Here is a 24,176-nt window from a genome sequence, read left to right as displayed (position 1 = left end):
AGATGGAACCCATATCCCTATCTTGGCACCGGAGCACCAAGCCACCGAGTACATAAACCGCAAGGGGTACTTTTCCATGGTGCTGCAAGCACTTGTGGATCACAAGGGACGTTTCACCAACATCAACGCGGGCTGGGCGGGAAGGGTTCATGACGCTCGCGTCTTCAGGAACACTACTCTGTTTAAAGGGCTGCAGCAAGGGACTTACTTTCCGGACCAGAAAATAACCGTTGGGGATGTTGAAATGCCAATAGTTATTCTTGGGGACCCAGCCTACCCCTTAATGCCATGGCTCATGAAGCCACACACAGGCAGCCAGGACAGGAGTCAGGAGCTGTTCAACTACAGGCTGAGCAAGTGCAGAATGGTGGTAGAATGTGCATTTGGCCGTTTAAAAGGTCGCTGGCGTTCATTATGGACTCGCTCTGACCTCAGCCAAAGAAATCTCCCCATTGTTATTTCTGCTTGCTGCGTGCTCCACAATCTCTGTGAAAGTAAGGGGGAGACCTTTATGGCGGGGTGGGAGGCTGAGGCAAATCGCCTGGCTGCTGATTATGCGCAGCCAGACACCAGGGCGATTAGAAGAGCACACCAGGAAGCGCTGAGCATCAGAGAAGCTTTGAAAACCAGTTTCATGACTGGCCAGGCTACAGTGTGAAATATCTGTTTGTTTCTCCTTCATGAATACCTGTCCCCTTTATTGACTCATTTTCTGTAAGGAACCCACCCTCCCCCTTCCCCCAGCTTGCTTTCAAACCAAATAAAGTCACTATCATTTAAAAATCATTTATTCTTTATTAATAGATTAGAAAAAGAGGGAGGGAACCCGGGTGGGATTTGGGAGGAGGATCGGTGGGAAGGAAAAGGCCACTAAAAAAAGGTTAAAAAAATGACAGCCTTTTGCTTGGGCTGTCCACTGGGGTGGAATGGGAAGGTGTACGGAGCCTCCCCCCCCCCCGCGTTCTTACACGTCTGGGTGAGGAGGATACGGAACATGGGGAGGGGGGAGGGGGGTACAGGGGCTGTAGCGGCAGTCTGTTTTCCTGCAGCCGTTCCTGAAGCTCCACCAGACGCCGGAGCATGTCTGTTTGCTCACGCAGCAGCCCCAGCGTTGCATCCTGCCTCCTCTGATCTTCCTGCCGCCACCTCTCATCTCGAGCGTCCCTCCTCTCCTCACGTTGGTCCCTCCTGTCCTCACGTTCACTGGCTTCTTTCCTATACTTTGCAACCATTTCCTTCCACTCATTCAGATGAGCTCTGTCACTGCGGCTGGATTCCATAATTTCTGAAAACATCTCGTCTCGCGTCTTCTTCTTACGACGCCTTATCTGTGATAGCCTTCGGGATGGAGGAGGGAGGCTTGAGGAATTTGCAGCTGCTGTAGGGAGGGGAAAGAAGAGAGAATTGTTTAAAAAGATACATTTTGCAGAACAATGCTTATACTCTTTCACGGTGACCAACACTATTCACATTACATAGCACATGTGATTTCTGTGCAAGGTCGCATTTTGCCTCTTAATACTGAGTGCCTGTGGCTTTGCTGCTAGAGATCACAGGTCCGGGCAACAGAATTCGGCTTGCATGCAGCCATGGTAAGCCATTGTCTTACGGCTTCTGCGCCCTCCTTTCCCACATACCAAGCAAAGCCCGTAGAGTGCTGCGGTTTTTCTGTTAACATTCAGCAGCAGCAGAAAACAAACTAACCACCCCACCCCCCCCTCCCACCATGAATTCTCTGGGATGATCGCTGTACCCCTCCCCCCACCGCGTGGCTTGTATCAGGGAAGATCCCTGCAGGAACCAAACTAACCCCCCCCCCGCCCCTCCCTCCCGCCATAAATTCTCTGGGATGATCACGGTACCCCTTCCCCCACCGCATGGCTGGTAACAGGGAAGATCCCTGCTAGCCAAACGCGAAAAGCTCAGGGCCAATTTCCCATCTGCGCTTGGCTAACTGCAGGGAAGGATTTATTTTCAGCCACAGGCAAACAGCCCAGTAGGAATGGCCACTTCTGTCCCCTTAATTAAGTTCCCGTATTTCAACCAGGTTACCAGGAGTGATATCACTCTCCTGAGGATTACACAACAAGATAAAGAACGGATGTTGCTTGAATGCCAGCAAACACCGGGACCATACGCTGCCAGGCTTTGTCAGGCAATGATACCAGATTACTTGCTGCAAGCATGGCGTGGTCAAGTGTCCTACCATGGAGGACGGAATAAGGATGCACTGCCCAGAAACCTTGTGGCAAGGCTTTTGGAGTACCTCCAGGAGAGCTTCATGGAGATGTCCCTGGAGGATTTCCGCTCCATCCCCAGACACGTTAACAGACTTTTCCAGTAGCTGAACTGACCGCGAATGCATCCCAAGTCCTCAGGGCAAAGTAATCATTAAAAACTGTTTGCTTTTAAAACAAGTTTTATATTTTAAAAGGTAAACTCACCTGAGGTCCCTTCCATGGGGTCAGGGTCTTGGATACTGGCTTGGGAGGGTACTTCAGTCAGGGTGAGAAAAAGATCCTGGCTGTTGGGGAGAACGGAGTGCTGTGTGCTCTCTGCAAGCTCATCCTCCTCCTCCTCTCCCCCATCGGCAGAATCCTCAGGTGTAGCTGATGAGACTATCCCCGACCCGGAATCCACGATCACAGGTGGGGTAGTGGTGGCGGCCCCCCCTAGAATTGCATGCAGCTCGGCGTAGAAGCGGCATGTCCGCGGCTCTGACCCAGAGCGACCGTTTGCCTCCTTTGTTTTTTGATAGGCTTGTCTGAGCTCCTTGACTTTCACGCGGCACTGATCCGAGTCCCTATTGTGGCCTCTCTCCATCATGCCCTTGGAGATTTTTTCAAAAGTTTTGGCATTTCGTCTTTTAGAACGAAGTTCTGCTAGCACTGAATCCTCTCCCCATACAGCGATCAGATCCAGTACCTCCCTCACGGTCCATGCTGGTGCTCTTTTTCGATTATCGGCCTGCATGGTTACCTGTGCTGATGAGCTATCTGTGGTCACCTGTGCTCTCCACGCTGGGCAAACAGGAAATGAAATTCAAATGTTCGCGGGGCTTTTCCTGTCTACCTGGCCAGTGCATCCGAGTTTAGATTGCTGTCCAGAGCGGTCACAATGATGCACTGTGGGATAGCTCCCGGAGGCCAATACCATCGAATTGCGGCCACACTATCCCTAATTCGAAATGTTAAAATCGATTTTGGCGCTACTCCGCTCGTCGGGGTGGAGTACAGAAATCGATTTAAAGGGCCCTTTATTTCGAAATAAATGGCGTTGTTGTGTGGACGGTTGCAGGGTAAATTCGAATTAACGCTGATAAAACCGAATTAAAGTCGTAGTGTAGACCAGGCCTTAGAGACTAACAAATTTATTTGAGCATAAGCTTTCATCCGACCAAGTGGGCTGTAGCCCATGAAAGCTTATGCTCAAATAAATTTGTTAGTCTCTAAGGTGCCACAAGTACTCCTGTTCTTTTTGCGGATACAGACCAACACGGCTGCTACTCTGAAGATTTTTGAAGTGAGCCATGTCTAATAAGTCTGTAACAGACTTCAGAGGGTTTATTGTGATGAGAGAGTGGGTTTGGTCAGTTTGCCATAAGCCTAGAATCAATTTAGTAACGCTAAGTTAGTGTTTACATTTTTGTATATAGTTATGATCACTACTAAAAAAAATCAGGAAGGACACAGAGTTCCACATGTGGAAGACTTTATTCCCCAAATACTGGTTTTTCCTTGTGGGGGGTTGAAATGGTATTTAAAAAGAATCAACTATTAGTTATCTTTCATTGATAATTTTGATGAACTAATTTGACCAGATAAGTGTGATGGGTGTATTTTAAAGAGTCAATACTATATATTAAACATGCAATTTTACAGCATTTACTGTACAGTCTACTTTGCATTAAGAAAATGTCAGTAAGAGTTATTAGCTACTAGACCAGTGGTCTCCAAAGTGGGGTGCGTGCGAGGATCCTTGGGGGTGCGCGGCAGGAGGAGCGCTTTTTTTTTTTTTTTTGGCGCTTTGGCAGTTCAGGCGGGAGTCCAAGTGGCGCTTTTTTTTTTTTTGCGCTTCGGCGCAGCAGGGGGTGCATGCTCAAAAAATTTTTACTGATAGGGGTGCGCGATCAAAAAAAGTTTGAAGACCACTGTACTAGACAACAGCCTGATGGAATATCGGTTTGAAAGATGGAAGGAAGTGAAGAATAATTCAAACTATCACTGTACCTTAAAAGCTGTGTGCTTTGTATTATACTATACCTTAATAATACTGGGGTGCTGCAGCTTTAGCAGGATTGCGATCTCCTGAGTAACTTTCCCCAGCTCAGGATCCTCTACCCAGCAGTCTTCTAGCACCTTCTCCTTCCAAATGAACTTTACTACAACCTACACAAATAATATAATGCAAGAGGGCCCTGGATGATTAAGATAAAGATTATTTTCTCTACGAGTTCACTAAAAGGCCATTGCCAGTAGCTCAGAAAGCTGCTAATAGTTATAAAAGCCAGATCTACACTGGATAGGCAGCACAACTGCATTCGTTGCTCTTAACATACACCTCCCCATTTTGCTTTCAGATGGTTCACTGAACTCTATAAAACTTCTCCCACGGATCAAAACTAGGGCCCCAGGACTTCAGTAAATCTACTCCAGTGTGTAAAGCTTAAGCATATTCTTAAATCTTTGCAGGATCTGCGCCATCATTTGCAGTTTGTCCTCTCTGCTTACTGATAACTTAATTCTACCGCATTGTTAAGATCTGCAATACCACTGCTCTCAGACTTTCAGTGGGCTGAATTAGATACAAAATGGTTACCAGTCACAAAATGAGGCTGGCCACATAGAGAGATTAATATATCCTTTTCAAAGAACCTATTACATCAGTGTCAATACCTGTTACTTCTTTTGTATGTTTCTGTTTGTCTTTTTAAAGAGCTAAAAACGTCAGATTTAATTTTGTGTTTTTGATAATCTGAGGTTGACATTTCATTACAGAATAACCTTTGCTCTTGCAATAAACGGTCATATTATAAAAGAAAAAAATAACTAGAAAAGTAAATTAAAGAAATTTTTCCTCCTTAACCTCCTTATTATCTTTCTTGCATCTGGCAGTCCAGACAAAGCCAAAAGCTCCTTTGCCAATGAGATTGACAGTGTCATATTTCTTTGCATATTCTCCCTCACATGCCCTCAATCTTTCCAGATCTTCAACTCTTTGGGAATTTTCAAACAATGGCATTGTCCTGATCACCTGGAATAAGAAGGAAGAGACACCAAAAAACTGAAATGAACCAGTGAGTGAGGTTTATAAAATAAAGAGATATAAAGAAAAGATATTTAGAGGAAGATGCTTTTTCACTGTAGTTGTGAAAATGTGTTATTTTAACTCCAATGAATCACAGAATCATAGAATATCAGGTTTGGAAGGGACCTCAGGAGGTCATCTAGTCCAAACCCTGCTCAAAGCAGGACCAATCCCCAACTAAATCATCCAAAAGCTGTCATTGTCACCGGAATCACCAAAATGAACTAGAGTGGTTCATCTAGTTCAGCAACCTAACTCTGGCAGTGGTCAATACCACACACTTCAGTGGAAAGAGAAGAAACAGAAGAAAATGTACCTAGATAATTGTGTAAACTGCTGTGTATGGAGAAAGTTGTCTTCTTCAACTACCACCAAGCATAGATGATCATGTTACATTCTGAACAAGAATTTAGATTATTTTTCATGTTTTAACTTGACCATTAGGATCAGAGTCACACAAGTTTTTAAACTCAGTCACAATTGTTTGTCTCACTGACCTAAAATTCAGCAGTGAATTCCACAGCTATAAACACCATATCAAGAGTGTTCATAAGAACAGCCATACTGGGTCAGACCAAAGGTCTGTCTAGCACAGTATCCTGTCTTCCAACAGTGGCCAATGCCAGGTGCCCCAGAGGGAATGAACAGAACAGGTAATCATCAAGTGATCCATACCTTGTTGCCCATTCCCTGCTTCTGGCAAACAGAGGCCAAGGACACCGTTCTTTCACTAGTTCGAAGTTTAACGCCCTTTAAGTTTCATAGACTGTCACCTTGTTCTGTAGTGTATTAAATTGCTCCCCATAGGAATGTGCTACTTACGGATGGCTGCCAGTGCTGGTGCTCCATAAGTAGCACATTCCTACAGGGAGCAATTTAATACACTACACCCGGCAGCTCTCACAGCCGCACTGCCCAGCAGGAGCACGCAACCCCGCCACCCAGAGCACTGGCAGCACGGTGACCTGAGGCTGCGGGGGAGGGGCCGGGGGCTAGCCTCCCCAACCGAGAGCTCAAGGGCCGGGCAGGAGGGTCCCGCGGGCCAGATGTGGCCCACGGGCCATAGTTTGCCCACCTCTGCTCTAACAGATACATTTAAAATGGTTTTAGGGCATTTATATTAGATGCACTTAGATCATTTTATGTTATCCTTACATTAATTTAGCTTAATGCAGTAAGTTACCAAGTCCTCTAAATCATTAAGGTGCACCAAGAAAAAATCCAAAATTTGAATGAGTAGTTAAAACTACTTTGTTTTGTCCCTCTCATTACAGTTAAATACTTCCTGCGATACACATTACATCAAAAAAATTCTCACTTCAGCTTCACCCTGAGAAGGGTGCAGCAAGAACTGAGGAGCATTTTCAAACACTAAGTCAGGGGTGGCCAAACTTACTGGCCCTCTGAGCCACATGTGACAATCTTTAGAAGTTCGAGAATGGTGCATCTGCCAGGGCTTGGGGCTTCAGCCTTGTGGGGAGGGGGAGGGTCTTGGAGCTTCAGCCCCGTGGGAGGTATCTGCTCTGTCACTCCACAAGGAGCAAATACCTGGGAACTGCAGGGAGGGGCCACTGAGGGCAAGGAGGGATGTGCCTGGGGGTTGTGACTCAAGCTGTTTGGGAAGCCGAACCTCTAAACTATGCCCCCCCCTCCCCAACTCAGCAGGCACCAGTCATCTCTAGCAGAAGCCCCTATTCCCACCATCCCACCACAGGACAGAAGCCTAGAACTCTCCCCCAGGTCTGGTAGGCGGAGAATGGGGGGAAAGCGGGGAGGGGTGCTCCGCAAGCCACACTTTAACTGTAAAAGAGCCGCATGTGGCTCACAAGCTGCAGTTTGGCCACCCCCGCACTACATGATGGCAGAGATACTCACTTCCCCCAGGCTGAGTGTGGAGAGATCCGCTATAGACTGGGAAGAACTGGCTAGACTGGAGAGCAGAAGCTGAGTCCTTGCTGCTGCTTCTTTCTGGCTCTGAAGGAGGTCTCTCACCACCCAGACACAGAAGAGAGCTGCAGGTTCCTGCAATTCTACATGCTTCACTTCAAAAAGTATACCTTCAGAAACACAAATCCCAGCAGAAAGATATTCAGACCCATTTAAACAGTGAACATGGGTAAAGAAAAAAGTTACCAATGCAGAGAAAGCATTGAGACCAGCTTTATAACTCACACTCCCAAGTTTAGAAGATTTGAAATGATGGCTTGAGATGCTCTATTTTAGGGCCAAATCATGAGGCCCCTACTCAGAGAACTCCCACTGGAGTCAATGGGAGTTTGCCCAAGTAAGAATTAAGTGAAGCCTAACTAAGGGTTTGGCCATTAGAAGGTGGCAGACAATAGTGCAAGTGTTCTAGAGACTCTTCGAATAACCACCCACAGAAGAGCAGTGACTGCACCCTTAGAAATGGCAGGTTAAAGAAAATGCCTGTCAAAGGGGGAGCTATGGATGCAGCCTTTAGGTGACACATAAATGGGAGCTGTACATCAGAAGCTGTTGGATCAAACTGTAGGAGTGGATGAAAGGTCTCCGAGCACACAACTCAAGTGCTATATTAAATGCTAGCAGCTTTCCAATTAAAGGGTATTGTCACATAAAATATCTGGCAAAAACAAAAACCAAGATTCCTTAATTCTGTTTTGACCACCACCTGAGATTACTAAATCAATCAATTAAATTTTAAGAGAAATTTACTCTTCATCATTTATGCTACTTACTTTGCATTTCACTCCATTTGGACAATGAAAACAGACTGGCCCACAGAGGAACCTTTTTCCTCCTGTAACTCCAAAGCCTCCTCCCATCCTCTATCCCAGAATCATTTGCCTTCTTTCAGAAAGGAAAAGAAGTGTGTCTAATGAAAAGCTTCAAAGGGTCAGAAATTATCATTGGTTTAAACTTACTTAGTCGTGAACCATCTCTGTGATAGCAGTTCCCAGCGTAGCTGCCTTCCAGGATCTTGGATACAAGCAAAGGAACTGACGGAGATAATGTAGCTTCTGGTTTCACAGGAGTGGATATTACTTGCATTTTCAAGTTCTGCTGCTTGAACAGCAGAAAGTCTTCTTGGGGATTCACATCATTGTTCAGAGGACTTCCATTCAGATGATCCCCCATGTTCTCTGCAGCACTTTTAGGCACTGAAGGAGATGTTCTGGAGGAATCCTCTTGAATATTTTTCAAATGTCTGATGAAGTTCAACCACCCCTGGCCACTCTTTGGGGAAGTGCTATTCAACAGGAGCTCTTCCTGTTCAATTGTAGAGGAATTAGTCTTCTGGGCCAGGGGGCTGTCCATATCTAAGTCACAATCCACCACATCAGGCAAGTGTGTCCTTAGAAGATCTGAAGTAGCATCTGAACAATTGGCTGAAGTCAGCTCTGCACCAATGTTCAGGTCCAGTTCCTTAACGCCTTCGCAAATGCAATTTATCTTAGTGCCCTGTTCTTGGATTTCTTTGAAATTAATGGCAGCCCCCAAAGCAGAGGCATCACAAGCTAGTAGACTTCCTGAACAAACATCTTGGATATTACTCCTTCCAACAGGAAGGAAGGATGAACAATCAGTCAGTTTGGAGTTTTCTATTGTCATCTGCTCAAAGCTGGAGTTTCTTGTCCCACTCATCGACTTTGTATTTGCAAACTGCTCTGTAATCACATGGGCTTGCACATCTTGTCTGCAGTAAGATGTTGCCCCAAGCCACGGTTCATCTAGTGTTGGTGTCCCAAATGAGAGACAGGTAGCATCACACAAAGATCTATTCAAATCACTGGTCTCAGTTTCTTCTAATCTGCAGGGAACAGGCATCTGAGGGTCCAGTAGTAAAGTAGCCTTTCCCTGAGGTCCAGAGAAAAATTGACACTTCATGGTTTCATATGGTAACCTAGAGCTCAATTGGCTATCTAAATCCACAAGGACTTTATGTTCTTCCTGCAGCAGGTCAGAAAAGCTACTGGTCACATCAACGTTCACCTGCTGAGTCTCAGATGGTACTGGACCATCACGGTCTCTCATTGAGGCTTCTGTATCCTGACCGAAAACTGATTGTTTTGAATCAGATAGTTTGGGAGAGTCTGCTGCAGAGAGCCTCTGGGGTGAGTTATTAGTTTCTGCAGTTTCCATCACCGTGAAGACGCCATCATGCTGGCTCTCAGGCAATGGCTGTTCATCTGTGGCTGGCAGGCCACCAGTAGCCATACAGTCCACACTATAGGGGATTCAAATGTGTCATTCATGTCAGGGCCAGAAAAGAATGAGAAAGAATTCATCAATACACAACTTGCACATGGCTTTTTTTATAAGATTCAGTAGGAAACTCTTGGTGCAGACTTCCCAGTTCATGGAAAATCCAGTCTTAATGCAAAGGAATGGCTAAAGTTAGCATATGGAACAGGCTGCTAAACATTGTTCCAATAGACTGTCTAAGAAATAGATGGCTGTCATACTAATAGAGTGCAAAGTTCTATGGGAAGACTAAGTACTAAATGAACCAAGACTTTTACACAGCATATAGTGACTCTGAGAAGGACGGAACACTGTTTAAAACGTAGTTCCGGCTAGACTAGTTCCTAGAACATTTTTGCTGGATAGCATAAATGGGGCCAACCAATGTTAGAAATTGGTTTAGCTGGAATTGAGTTTAAACACTTCTTTAAATCTGTTCCTGACCTAGTGCAGACAGAAGCTAGGTATCACTTTTAGCTGGGGAGAAAGTGATCCTTAAAGGTCAGAGTGGTGGTAGTGGGTAATCTAACAGGCTGAGTATGGGTAGGACTAAAGAAGCAGCAGAGATGGGCAAGATGGTATCTGCAAGGCAGATAAAGCAACTCAGCTGCAGAAAACCAAGTACAGGAGGCTAACACTGTCCTGACGCCTCCTAGTTCAGTTTACAAATAATGGAACAATATTTCTTGCAGTTGTTGCTAACTGTCTTGGTTTATAGAAGCTGTGACGGTGCACATATAAGACCTACTCATTTAAATGTGTGGATGTCACTGCAGGTGATGAGAGAGTAGATGGCAAACTGCTCCCACTGTTCAGCCAGGTCTCTGCACTAGCGAAAATCTCTTCTGCCTGGCTCCTTGCTAGTTTCTGCTTATCATGTAGCAGGAGGACTGCATCTCCAGCAAGCAAGAGACTGGCATCTGTAACAAACAAGATTAAATGAGACAATGCTTCAGATTTAGTCTTTATTGCAGATATGTCAGCTTTCATAGCTCAAGAAGCCTGGGAATGGCCCTGCTCTGTATCTAGTACCTAATAGTTTAAAGAGTTGAACTGACCCAGGTGACAAAGGGGGGGGTCACAACTTAGCTTCCCAGGAAAGCATGGTAGAGTGCTAAAGCATCAAACACATAGGTGGAGAAAAACAGAAGAAAGCATCAGCCCTGAAACCACTGGGTAGGTGAAGAACCTGAGCACTACTTTTGGATTTACCACTCTGTTCAAACCTGGGAAAGGGAATCTCAGATCCCCACGAAAAGCCTATGACAAATGCAATACAAGAGAATTTACATTATTTAACATTAAAGTTATTTCAAACCACTCCAAAATCAAGAAAAAAAAACAAAGTTCTGTTTGCTATGGTAACCTTAATTCACCCAAATTGCACATCTAGGATAGAAAGGAGAACAAAGCTCAAAGGTTTAAGGAAAGACTCATAGAACAGAAACAGGGGTCTGTTACAGGGCAAAAATATCCAAAGGGAACCAGAATGCAAGTGAGGATGCGAGGTAAAGTAAACAGACATTGCCAAAACTACATACAGCTAAACTAGGCTGTATACAGCCACAAAATGAAGATACAAAGTGACTAAATCTAGACTAAACAAGAAAAGTTCCTCCCAGAATCTATTTCGCAGACTGAAAGTCCAACAATTCCTTTTGGTTCCAGTCACCACATTCAAAAAGGAACCAGAGGACAAAGCTGAGAACTAGAGGGAAATGTGAAGCCAATAATCCTAAAGCCTCAAACAGCTGCCATTTGCCTTGTGCAAATGACCAACATATAATAAAAAGCAACAGAGGGTCCTGTGGCACCTTTAAGACTAACAGAAGTATTGGGAGCATAAGCTTTCTTGGGTAAGAACCTCACTTCTTCAGATACAAGTAATGGAAATCTCCAGAGGCAGGTATAAATCAGTATGGAGATAACGAGGTTAGTTCAAACAGGGAGGGTGAGGTGCTCTGCTAGCAGTTGAGGTGTGAACACCAAGGGAGGAGAAACTGCTTCTGTAGTTGGATAGCCATTCATAGTCTTTGTTTAATCCTGATCTGATGGTGTCAAATTTGCAAATGAACTGGAGCTCTGCAGTTTCTCTTTGGAGTCTGGTCCTGAAGTTTTTTTGCTGTAAGATGGCCACCTTTACATCTGCTATTGTGTGGCCAGGGAGGTTGAAGTGTTCTCCTACAGGTTTTTGTATATTGCCATTCCTGATATCTGACTTGTGTCCATTTATCCTTTTGCGTAGTGACTGTCCAGTTTGGCCAATGTACATAGCAGAGGGGCATTGCTGGCATATGATGGCATATATAACATTGGTGGACGTGCAGGTGAATGAGCCGGTGATGTTGTAGCTGATCTGGTTAGGTCCTGTGATGGTGTTTCTGGTGTAGATATGTGGGCAGAGTTGGCATCGAGGTTTGTTGCATGGGTTGGTTCCTGAGTTAGAGTTGTTATGGTGCGGTGCGTGGTTGCTGGTGAGAATATGCTTAAGGTTGGCAGGTTGTCTGTGGGAGAGGACTGGCCTGCCTCCCAAGGTCTATGAAAGTGAGGGATCATTGTCCAGGATGGGTTGTAGATCACTGATGATGCGTTGGAGAGGTTTAAGCTGAGGACTGTAGGTGATGGCCAGTGGAGTTCTGTTGGTTTCTTTTTTGGGCCTGTCTTGTAGCAGGAGGCTTCTGGGTACACGTCTGGCTCTGTTGATTTGTTTCTTTATTTCCATGTGTGGGTATTGTAGTTTTGAGAATGCTTGGTGAAGATCTTGTAGGTGTTGGTCTCTGTCTGAGGGGTTGGGGCAGATGCGATTGTACCTCAGTGCTTGGCTGTAGACGATCGATTGTGTGGTGTGACCGGGGTGGAAGGTGGAGGTGCAAAGGTAGGCGTAGCGGTTGGTGGGTTTTCGGTATAGGGTGGTGTTAATGTGGCCATCGCTTATTTGTTAGGTCTACTTCCTAGACACCACCGTACAAATAAGCGATGGCCACATTACCACCACCCTATACCGAAAACCCACCAACCGCTACGCCTACCTTTATGCCTCCAGCTTCCACCCCGGTCACACCACACAATCGATCGTCTACAGCCAAGCACTGAGGTACAATCGCATCTGCCCCAACCCCTCAGACAGAGACCAACACCTACAAGATCTTCACCAAGCATTCTCAAAACTACAATACCCACACAAGGAAATAAGGAAACAAATCAACAGAGCCAGACGTGTACCCAGAAGCCTCCTGCTACAAGACAGGCCCAAAAAAGAAACCAACAGAACTCCACTGGCCATCACCTACAGTCCTCAGCTTAAACCTCTCCAACGCATTATCAGTGATCTACAACCCATCCTGGACAATGATCCCTCACTTTCACAGACCTTGGGAGGCAGGCCAGTCCTCGCCCACAGACAACCTGCCAACCTTAAGCATATTCTCACCAGCAACCACGCACCGCACCATAACAACTCTAACTCAGGAACCAACCCATGCAACAAACCTCGATGCCAACTCTGCCCACATATCTACACCAGAAACACCATCACAGATCAGCTACAACATCACCGGCTCATTCACCTGCACGTCCACCAATGTTATATATGCCATCATATGCCATGTTATATATGCCATCATATGCCAGCAATGCCCCTCTGCTATGTACATTGGCCAAACTGGACAGTCACTACGCAAAAGGATAAATGGACACAAGTCAGATATCAGGAATGGTAATATACAAAAACCTGTAGGAGAACACTTCAACCTCCCTGGCCACACAATAGCAGATTTAAAGGTAGCCATCTTACAGCAAAAAAACTTCAGGACCAGACTCCAAAGAGAAACTGCAGAGCTCCAGTTCATTTGCAAATTTGACACCATCAGATCAGGATTAAACAAAGACTATGAATGGCTATCCAACTACAGAAGCAGTTTCTCCTCCCTTGGTGTTCACACCTCAACTGCTAGCAGAGCACCTCACCCTCCCTGTTTGAACTAACCTCTTTATCTCCATACTGATTCATAGCTGCCTCTGGAGATTTCCATTACTTGCATCTGAAGAAGTGAGGTTCTTAGCCACGAAAGCTTATGCTCCCAATACTTCTGTTAGTCTTAAAGGTGCCACAGGACCCTCTGTTGCTTTTTACAGATTCAGACTAACACGGCTACCCCTCTGATACTTGACAACATATAATAGTTCACTCATCTCAGATCTCTAATTTTATTATTTAGGACCAAAATTCTCTGTAAGCATAACTCCATTGGAGTTACTCTTGTAGCAAAATTAGCCCTTAATGGCTTACCAAAGGGTGTAGTACCAAAATACTCTAACACACACTCAAACTATAATTTGAACCTCTACAGTTTGCAGAAACGGAGAAATGAGAGTCCTTTGTCTTGGATTATAACATGAATCAATCTGGAATTTACTGTAGAAAAGCCAGCCTTCTGAAACACTTTAAGACTTTGTTTTGCTTAAATTTCTAACTTACTTCTCACCTGTACAATACACACACACACAATTTCACGTTTGTCCACAAAAGTATTATGCTCAGACGCTCTTTAAAATATCTTCATCTATCTTTGCATTGAGACCCAGCATGGAAAATACCCATGCAGAAGGAGAATACTTTTAAAAGTCTGAGATTATGGAGACAGTGTTTATAATGGAAACTTCGACATTGCTTCTGTGACGATTCTGGATAAAGTAAATGCTATCCAAAGCAGCCAAACCACCAGGATTTGGAAGTAATTCTATGAGTCAAGTCCACTGCAGTAATAAAAGCTTGCATTGGAGGTCATGGGTTTGCTTTCAAAAGGAAAGCTCTAAGTTATGTCATTAACAGATGACAATAGCACTTTTGAAAAGCCACTGATCCTCATCAATACATACGTATTTGGTGCCAGAGAGCAGCTGCTACAGAGGGAAAGGGAAAAGAACAGAGACAAAACAGAGTGGGTGGGAAGACATACTGCTGAAATGTGATCAGAGTAAGCAGCCAGAGGTACTTTTAAATATAAGGAATCTTATAGAATGGTTGTGTGCATCAGTGACAGCTAGAAGTTTGCTGAACACAGTAACCAAAGCCATTCCCCTCGCCTTTTCTTCTTCAAAAAGAAGCATGCAAAATAAAGCCACACACCTTAAGAATTTGCTATAAGAAAAATAGTGTGATTAGCAAGAATGCCTTAGATTGCAGTAATTGCTCATTTGTTAGACAAAAGTATTTCAGCATATTAAAAGTGAATTTCCGGGAGAATTCTTAGAAATACTCACCACTGTTTCCAGCTGAGAGCGATCACAGTGGTAGCTGCCATTGCATAGCTATTTCTCAGAAGGAGCTCATTTTGGAAGATGTACACTATGACTTTGGAAATACAGCTCTGATTTCAATGCATGAAAAAGCAAGGAATTTAGCAAGACGCTGTAACACCAGGTCTATTATTTTAACAGCTCCATTAAGTAGTAAAATTAACTAACCAAAACACCAACAAGAGCTCTTTTGTTAAACTAGAATTTTAACTACAATGACAAATGGACTGAGCAACTTGATAAATTTCTTGCTTCCCCCACCACAGGTATTCAGCTCACAAATGCATTCTCCAACATGGCAACTCTACTTGACTGAGAATTCTTCTGTCATCTTTAAAATACTTTTACTGTTCTTTTGTATTTGACTTATTTGGAGGATGTTGCTGGCTGACAACAAGTGTGTATTTGATCCATAGACAATCACATACTGCTGAAGGGCATGCCAGCTGCCCTTTATTCTGGCTGAATGGAAGAAGCAATTAAACTCATTTATGGAATAAGATAGCTGAAACAATAGAAGCAACCATCCAAAGCACAGGCCACACGGAAGGCCTGAACACAAACTAGCTCAGGGAGAAGAAGAAGATGATCCCTGGGAACAGATTTCAAATGCAGGGGCTGGAGCATTGTTCGGAATGCCACTGTGTGTCAGAGCAAGAAAAGCCATGAGAAAGCCAGAGAAGCAGTGATAGCAAGGAAGCAGAGAGAGAAAGAGCTTCTTGTAGACAGGGCCCTGTCTGGAAAGGTACACTTGGAAACTGTAAGCAAAGAAATAAACTGTCTCCAATTTGTTCCTATTGTGTTCAGGGGAACAGAAAGGTGTTTCCATTCTTTGTAAATAGACAGGATTGCACCAAATAATATACCTGACTCATCAGCACTTTCTCCTCTTAACAGAAACAAACCAGCAAAGATCCAAATATTGGCTAACCAATATTAAGGTTCTCCTTTAAAATGCTAATACAGTAGACTTCTGCATACCGACACTTCTGTCAAGCCAGTTACATTTCAAACGTTTTAAAGTGCTTTGAGAAAAAAGGATGCTATACATGCAAAGTATTATTTATTCTTGGTATAATTATTTCTGAACTGGCATGTTCTTTGGTTCCTTGCCATTAGAAATGCAGAGGGAAGTAGAAGTAAAATCAAGTTTCCATCCATGCAATGTAACTGATTATTTCAAACACGTGGTTTCAACTATACAGAAATCCAATGATTTCATAGCACACACAACCATTTTCAGTGACATGCTTCTCCCCTTTCAGGTCATTTTACCTTCACTACTATCTGCTATACAACAGTCTCCCCGCTGGGCTCTTTTAATATCTCCAGAGGTTCGTCCATTTTCTGTCTCCATGCAATCATCAAGAGGGGGAAATGGCAAGGAGGATTCATCAATTCTATCCATGTGGTTACAGAAACCAGGAATCAGGAAGGTGATGTTCTAAAATACAGAGTACAACAGTATGAACCAGACTGACTCCTCACTGGTTGGTGACAGATGCCAATAACCTGTGCTGGTGGAGAAAGCAATCCAATCTGATCCTTGTGGGAAGTCAGACAAACATGATCCACAACAGTGATGGAAGACAAGAGATTGCATAGTCTGCTCCCGCATACTTAAAATTTGGCAATCCTTTGTTCAGAAGTTAACTTATGCACCAACGACCATCCCACACTTATTTGTTGAAAACAGCAGTTCTAACTGAGCAAGTGGAATAGATTCTTTTGCTGGCAGACTTGAGATCATTAAGACACACCAATCATTTTGGGGGGGGGGAGGAGGGATGAGAATTCAGGCCTCACCTTTCCCAGCAGCTCCTTTCTCTCATAGCCAAACAGCATTAAAGCAAAACTGTTGTTGATGCCATAGATGGTCCCATCTTGTTGGAGTGTGATAAGCCCACTGATGGCAGTGAAAACCCAGACAGTGGCAGAGTAAGAATAGTCTGTGGAAGATCCTGTCTTGCACTCCTGTAGGAGTCCATCCTCAACCACTGGGACTTGGTTCTCATCAGGAAGGCTAGCCCTCAGCTTTAAACTGAGAGGAAATGTTGTGCCCTCCCTGGCTCGACCTACAGATCTCTGGATCTTGAGATTCTAAAAAGAGAAACACTTTACATTACAGCATGCACATCAGGTTATGCACAGGAAAGCTTTCCGGGTCGGGGGGGTGGGGGGGGTAGAGGGGAGAATGTGTTATTTCACTAGGAGAGATTCTGCAGTGAAAGCCCTACCTCATTACCTAGCTAGGAAACACTGAACAGCAACCAACAACTCCATAGCCATTATCAGGAGACTTAGGTCTTAGGTGCTAAATCTGCCACCAAAGGCTCTATTTGTTACCCAACTAGAGAAAGCCAACGCATATGAAATATGAAGACTGTGCAATATTTATATCACAAGAGAGAAGAGCAAGGAACAGCTTAGTTGATAGATCACACAGTACCTTTGGAATTTTCTTGCCAGGAGGAGGGATCTGCAGCGAAGGAATCAGGTCTGTTATGTAGTGCCCAACTACTTCTTCCAATGATGTGTAACCATGGAGATGTGCAAAAAGAAGGTCACACGATGTAATCTCTCCCTTAAAAAGAGTTCACATGACCCTCATAATTGTAATGTTTTAACCACAGGCCACACCATTCCCAAACAGCAGTTTATGCCAATATCAAACAATATGGCTGGAAGTGCGCATGAAGAGAGACAATACCAGTAACAATCACTGATTCAGTAAGCAGATGCGGCATGATACAGTGCCACTCTGACACTATTTTTATGCACGGAAACCAAATGTAGCTAAAATCCACATGAGGCAAGTGGAAAAACAGAATCTGAGATTTCCCCCAACAAAAAGTGCTTGTACACAAAGATTTACAATCATGTCTGTTAATTCACCTGCAGTATTCCATCTATTCCACTGCAAAGTGTGCCTTGAGGAGAGACCACTCAGCTAATCATGTTAGAAAGTGCAAGTCAAGACTGAGATGAACTGGCACAGCTGCGTGGGAGAAATTTGCAGAGTCTGCCCACACTACACCTGGCTCTAGCCAGTACTACATACATCTTTCATAGTCATGAGTACTAAATTGTCTGTTAAGGCTTTTAAGACCCCCTCACTTGCACAAAAGCTCTTTTATGTCAAATTGCTCTGACATTTTGTGACTAATAGAACAGAACACTCACATCACTTCTGAAGGAAACAGAGGCAGAGAGTCTTTCCACTGGTTCCAGCACAACCACACAGCATCGGTTGTCCTTGCTTCTCATTCTCCTCACCCAGACTGAGACAGGGATCTTCTCATTGCTATGTCCTATAACATCCACCTGTTAACAGAAATCAGCATTAAATACAGTATACCAACATGTCTCTTTTTACCTACCAACAGCTTCAGGGCAATGAGAGCTGAATAAGATTTCAATCTGAGATGTCTCTCTCTTGCTGTTAGAAATGCAAGATAAGGGATCTTTATTAATTTTTTGAACAGGGCAAAGTGAAAAAGTCTTCCTTAATGGTGCCAATTCCTCTTGCATTCGCCAAAACATTCAGGTAATTGGGAACCTCCATTTGTACTATAGGGGGTTTGACAAACAGTTCTGGGCAGGACTATAGGATTGCAAAGCAAAGCTGAGCTGTCATATCTGAGATGAACTACAAGTGAGACAAAGTGGTAATCTTGGGGCAATCCCACTATACTTATAAAGCACTAACACATGAAGGACCAGTTAAATCAGTGGTTCTCAAACTTTTGTACTGGTGACCCCTTTCGCATAGCAAGCCTCTCAATGCAACCCCCCCCTTATAAATTAAAAACACTTTTTTATATATTTAACACCATTATAAATGCTGGATGCAAAGCGGGGTTTGGGTTGGAGGCTGACAGCTTGCAACCCCCCATATAAAAACCTTGCAATCCCCTGAGGGGTCCCGACCCCCAGTTTGAGAACCCCGGAGTTAAATCAAGCTTCCTCTTTTTTGTGTAAACTAAAAACAGAAGATAGCAGTTGGCACCATACAATGAGGCACTCTCTGGCCAATGTTACTCTACCCTTCTTGGGGGCACTGACAACTGGAATAATTTAGAACATCTTTGAGTCTGTTCTAAGTTACAGCAAAAGCCTGCACCTACGAAGGATTACAGGAGACAAAAGCAACTCCTTCGTACGCACTGTTCCTACACTGCACTTGGTGCTCTTTGGCTGCAGCCAAAGATCCTACCTAATGCCTTTAAGTCTTGAACTATTTCCTATCGTCCCTTTCAGTGTATAAGCATGCAAACAGACACTAAAAACGAGACCACAGCACATTCAGTGCATGCATATCAGCAATATGCAAGCTGCATATTTATACATTTGTATCTCCAATATTGCGGCTTTGCTGAAATGCTGTTACAAATAAAGTTGTTTAAGTTACTCAGCCATTGAAAGAGCATGAAACATTAAAACTTCTGTGTGCTTGGATAACAGCTTTGTTTTTAAACCTCACACCTGACATGGACAATCAACATGGAGTCCTCAGTAAGATCCAGTGTTTTTGCTTTGTTAGAATAAATATGGCTCTAATATAAAGGGCCGAAGGTTTGCAAATAGCTCACTGATCACACACACTATGTTGTTCTCTTCAACCTCAGAAAAAAGATCAAGGTGTTTCCCAACTTTTGCATGCCTTTTTAAAAATGATACTCTAACACCATACATCCAAAGATGCATTCCTTATGGGAATCTCAGTAAGTTACAATAACCAAAAGAGCAGCTGGATCCTTGCAAGACGAGTTATTGGTGGCGTTATTGTGGAAATAAACCAGCAGACTCAACTTCAACAGTAGCTTTATTAATTTCAACTGCAAAAATGCCAGTTTCATTTCTTGTTGGAATAGATTCCTCTCAAACAAGAGGATTCTTTCATATGAGGTTTACTCCCTTTTCCCCCCTGCCCTGTTCATATCAGGCCTTACTAGTTTTGTGATAGAAAGGGTTTATGTATTTATACTACACCACAAGAAGTCTCTAAAATATATTTAATAGCACAAATTTTGAGTTGAACAGCTGCCAGAAATGCTAATTTTTATTCTGGGGCCTCAGCCAACCAAACCTTCACTTTTCTCCCCAAACTTGTTTTAGGGCTGAGACAGCTGTAGTTCTTAAGTGTTGTAAATCTCTTTTAAAAGAGAAGACCTGCAGAGAGGATATGAGCTCGTTTTCCCTCCAGAATATTTGCACACGCAATAACTGTGAACAATAGCAGAAAAAAGGCTTTTTTTGAGACATTTCTCTCAGACAGTTCCACATACTTTATGGCTTATTATATTCCCTTGAAGGCAAGATATCAATTGTTCTTTAATTTTCAGTTAAGTGTTTTGCCATATATATCCTCAGATATTTCATGGCATTTGACAGCTTTGATAACTATTAGAATTCATGGAATGCAATTTAAGAGTTTAATTTTTTTTTTAAATTACATTGAGACAGCCCTTGGGAATCTTGCATTAGTATTAAACTGTTCTATGTTGAGCCATTAACATTGGCTAGTGTCCATTATGAATTCATTTGAGCAAGAGTCATCCTGACTATACAAGTTGACACAAGGAAGAATCTTACGCGTGCCTCCCAAATGGACTACATAAGCCAGAATTAAAAAGGCAAAAGATGTTTATAAGCTTCTTTTCAAAAATAAAAGCCTCCACCACTGTCAAATAGTGACAAAAGGTTACCTCTAACCCAGGGACATGTACTGGAGGACACTGAAGAGTTAAATTGAAATAATCACACAAGGGTACTTCTGTAAGGGATTATTTGCTTGAACATCTCACACACCACTGTTCCAGAAACCACAGCTGCATATCCATCAGCCTCCACATGTTCCTCCCCTAGGGCCTCCACTATACCCGGAGTAGATTTTGATATTAACTGGGATAGCTTCTGGCCAATCAGCTCGTGACTACTGTACCCAAGGAGCTTGCAGGCTTTGTCATTGGCAACGAGAATCTAGAAGAGAGGCAAAAGAATGCAGTAAGAATTTTATTTCTAGTTCTCCTACCAGGTGGCTGGTCTAATATTTCATTATGTCACATCTTCTCTCAATGGAAGTTGGAAATGATAGGTCCTACTTTTATTCTGAAACCTGCTACATATTTCACTTCATACTTAGTAGTATTCCTATGTCTGTTTCAATTTTAATGATAATCGGCTGTTTCAGGCTTTGTCTACACTGCCAACTGAATGACAAAAGTTTTGTCATTCACAGGTGCTTAAAAAAGCCCCCCAAAAGACAAAAGTTTGCCATGGCAAGTGGCAGTGTAAATGGCTCCTTGTCAGCGGGAGCGCTCTCCTGTCGACAACATGAACCCCGCTCGTAGGCGGTGGAAGTATTTTGCTGGCAAAAGTGCTGACAAATAGCGTTTACACTGCCTGACTTTTAGCAACACAGCTGTGTCGCTAAAAGCCGTGTCGTATAGACAAAGCCATAGTCACATATCTGGTAAATGAAACAGAGACACAGCGTTCCTTTTATCTTTCTCCCTTTCTTGTATACTACTCGGCGCCCTCCAGCTGTTTGGCCTGTGAAAACAAGACTATCTAGTGAAATAAAATTATGTTATATTTACAAGTAAATCCTAAATAGGACTATAGTTTTAGATAGATCTAACAGCAGAAACAATTGATCAGCAACCTGCAGACTAGTATCCAAAATCCAATTAGCCAACCCTTGCTCTTAACTTAATTACAATTCCTTTAAATTGATTACAGTAAAATAATCCAGTTAGCACAGTGAAAGGGTCCTTCTTTACAAGCTACATCAAGCACAGTTCTGTCTCCAGCTTACTGCGGCTGCAACTGCTGCTTGCAGCTGACCAGTCTTTTTTATTTTAAATAAAGTGACCTGCTCCAGACCTTCAAAAGGTGCATTAACCACACAGTGTCTACAGTTCTTAAAGCGATTTTGTACCACAAAGAGCATTTTACATACTCAGTGTAGGACCTATGTCTGCATGAGAAAAGCCTAAACTTTCAGTCATCTAGATACACTGGCCATAAGCTTAAATGAATATAGCACTAAGTACAGAGAACTCCAAGTACACCCCTACCCCGATATAACGCTGTCCTCGGGAACCAAAAAAATCTTATTGCGTTATAGGTGAAACCACGTTATATCAAACTTGCTTTGATCCACTGGAGTTCACAGCCCCGCCCCCCAGGAGCGCTGCTTTACCACGTTATATCGGGCCACGTTATATCAGGGTAGAGGTGTATTTTTAAATTTTATAATTTGTATTAAAGTTTGCCCTACAGTTTTATTTTCCCCTACTCTGCTTGAAAAGGGCTCAAGAGATCAGTGTTCTGTCTGATCTTGTCTTGTGCATTTTGCCAATTATAAACTATTCTTGGGATACATAAATCTCACATATTTTAAAGACATGATAATGACTACGAGTTCCGTTACATATACAAGTAAAAATTACACAAGTCTGAATCTTCATAAAGCTATGTGGTTTATAACAGAACTATACAAAGCTCATTTTTAGTGGGTGATCCTGCTACAGCCATGGTAAAAGGCTGGTAAAGGCAGTCCTCGGACTTAAGACACAATTGGTCCTGAAAATTGCATCCTAAGTCAAAACGTCATAACTCGGAAACGCAATCCACTCCATTGCGGGACGGAGCGTCATAAAGTCGAAACCAATTGTCGTAAGTCAAATCAGGGTGTCAATTCAGAAATGTCTAAGTGCTGTTCATCGTAAGACGAACGTCATAAAGTTGAGGACTCCCTGTACCTCTGTTGTCCTGACATCCACAGTGAAGATGGCTTTATTTGGGTTGCACACAGCAGCTGGGAGCGACTGGAGGGATTCCTCTACACTCAGGACATTCAAGAAGGAACAAGAAGAGGTGCTACCGACTGAACAGGATAAGGAGGCAAGTTCCAAATGAGCCCAAGGGTTACCACGATTGCCAGAACAAATGTTGTGAGCAGCCAGTGAAGATAAGCAATAGGAAGTCCATCCATCCTCTAGAAAAAAAGGAAAAAAGATGAACGTCTCTGTAGCTAAAGAAGTCTGATATAAAAGAACATTTAGTGGGGAGACAATTTTCAGGGAAAGATCAATCACCCATTGAAGCAACTGTCAAGTAGTTTAGTCTAAAAATTTAAGGTTTTGAAAATCTTTCTTTAAAATCAAAAGCCTAGTATTAAATAGAAATGTTTTCATATTTTTAATGTTAATAAGATCAGTTGTTTGGATCAGATTTAAGTATTCCAGTATCTATGACTCAACGGCTGGAAAAATGTGATGTTACTGGTTCCCATGCACTATTTCACTAGTCTATTTTCTTTTGGCCAAGCTGAGAAAAGAACAAATGATGATTTTAAAAATTCTCTCAGTTTTAATAATCTAAGCTGTTATTAATGATTTTTACACAGACCCTGTCCCATTAAATATTTGTTTAGTCAGAAACTAGTTAATTAGCTGCTTATAACTACAGCAGCACTGGAACTGGTGAGGAAGCGCTGTTCACCCACCTATGCTTTTGACTACTAACAAACAAACAAACAAACAAACATCTGTAGGGCACATCTTGCCAAGTGACTGTGCTGAAATTCTCAGAACTCCTACATCAAAAGAGAGTTACTTCAGGAAATATCACAGTGTCACCTATGAAGTCATTTCACTCCCAAAAGAACAAGCAGCTTTCAGGGGTAGGCAGTACCGGAGAAGGTGTCTAAAACAGTGGTTCTCAAACTCTTTTTTTCCCCCACGGACCACTTGAAACTTGCTGAGGGTCTCGGCGAACCACTTAATGATCTTTCCAAATGTTGTTTGTACTGTTAGCTAACTATTGTAAAACACTTTGGATAAAAGAGTTATATATTTAAAAAAAACCCTCAATAATAAAAGTTTTTTTGTTCTACAAATAAAAAGCACACAACTCATTTTAATATCAGTAACCTTACCTTTCTAATGTGATGGATGTGCCCTCTCCCCCCTGTTGCGGCAGCCCCCGAGCTAGGGCTGGCAAGGAGGGGGGTCTCTCCCACTCCCCATTGCCATGGCAGCCCCCAAGCTGGGCTGGGAAGAAGGGTCTCTCCCCCACCAGAGCAGCCCCCGAGCTGGGGCTGGGAAGGAAGGGGGGGGGTCTCTCTCCAGCCACAGAGCTGAGGCTGGGAAGAAGGGCCGTCTCTCCCTGGCAGCCGCATCCCTGGAACTGGGGAAAGTCACCTCTTTCTCTGGCCACTGCAGCTCTGCACATCCCAAATTCCTCTCACCCCCTCTTCTCACCCCACTGCCCCCTCCCAACTACCCGCTATTCCCCCCAAGGCCACCACCTCACCTTACATGTGCATCTTCTCCAGG

The 24,176-nt window shown here is 43.4% G+C and overlaps 1 protein-coding gene across 9 annotated transcripts in view; it reads right to left on the bottom strand.

The window, feature by feature from the left end:
• PASK (PAS domain containing serine/threonine kinase) overlaps positions 1–24,176 on the bottom strand; it is an 86,084-nt gene that overhangs the window by 57,836 nt on the left and 4,072 nt on the right. For 6 of the 9 annotated variants that reach the window (XR_010590388.1, XM_065557063.1, XM_065557064.1 and 3 more), the window contains 11 exons: positions 22,599–22,834; positions 20,641–20,811; positions 18,013–18,153; positions 17,279–17,413; positions 16,636–16,929; positions 16,105–16,273; positions 10,280–10,451; positions 8,211–9,514; positions 7,183–7,364; positions 5,086–5,253; positions 4,263–4,388 (listed from right to left, as the gene is read on the bottom strand). Coding sequence is in view for 7 of the 9 variants with exons in the window: in XM_065557063.1 (XP_065413135.1) it covers positions 4,263–4,388; positions 5,086–5,253; positions 7,183–7,364; positions 8,211–9,514; positions 10,280–10,451; positions 16,105–16,273; positions 16,636–16,929; positions 17,279–17,413; positions 18,013–18,153; positions 20,641–20,811; positions 22,599–22,834 (3,098 nt within the window). In the remaining 2 variants the exon portion in view is untranslated. Of the gene's footprint in view, positions 1–775; positions 1,379–2,444; positions 3,021–4,262; positions 4,389–5,085; positions 5,254–7,182; positions 7,365–8,210; positions 9,515–10,279; positions 10,452–16,104; positions 16,274–16,635; positions 16,930–17,278; positions 17,414–18,012; positions 18,154–20,640; positions 20,812–22,598; positions 22,835–24,176 lie in introns of those variants that run through there. The other 3 variants (XR_010590387.1, XM_065557065.1, XM_042857631.2) reach the window with 3 other exon arrangements.

This window comes from Chrysemys picta, chromosome 9 (genome assembly GCF_011386835.1).
Source record: "Chrysemys picta bellii isolate R12L10 chromosome 9, ASM1138683v2, whole genome shotgun sequence".
In the NCBI taxonomy this organism is placed as follows: Eukaryota; Metazoa; Chordata; order Testudines; family Emydidae; genus Chrysemys; species Chrysemys picta.
This window is presented reverse-complemented; position numbering and strand designations above follow the sequence as displayed.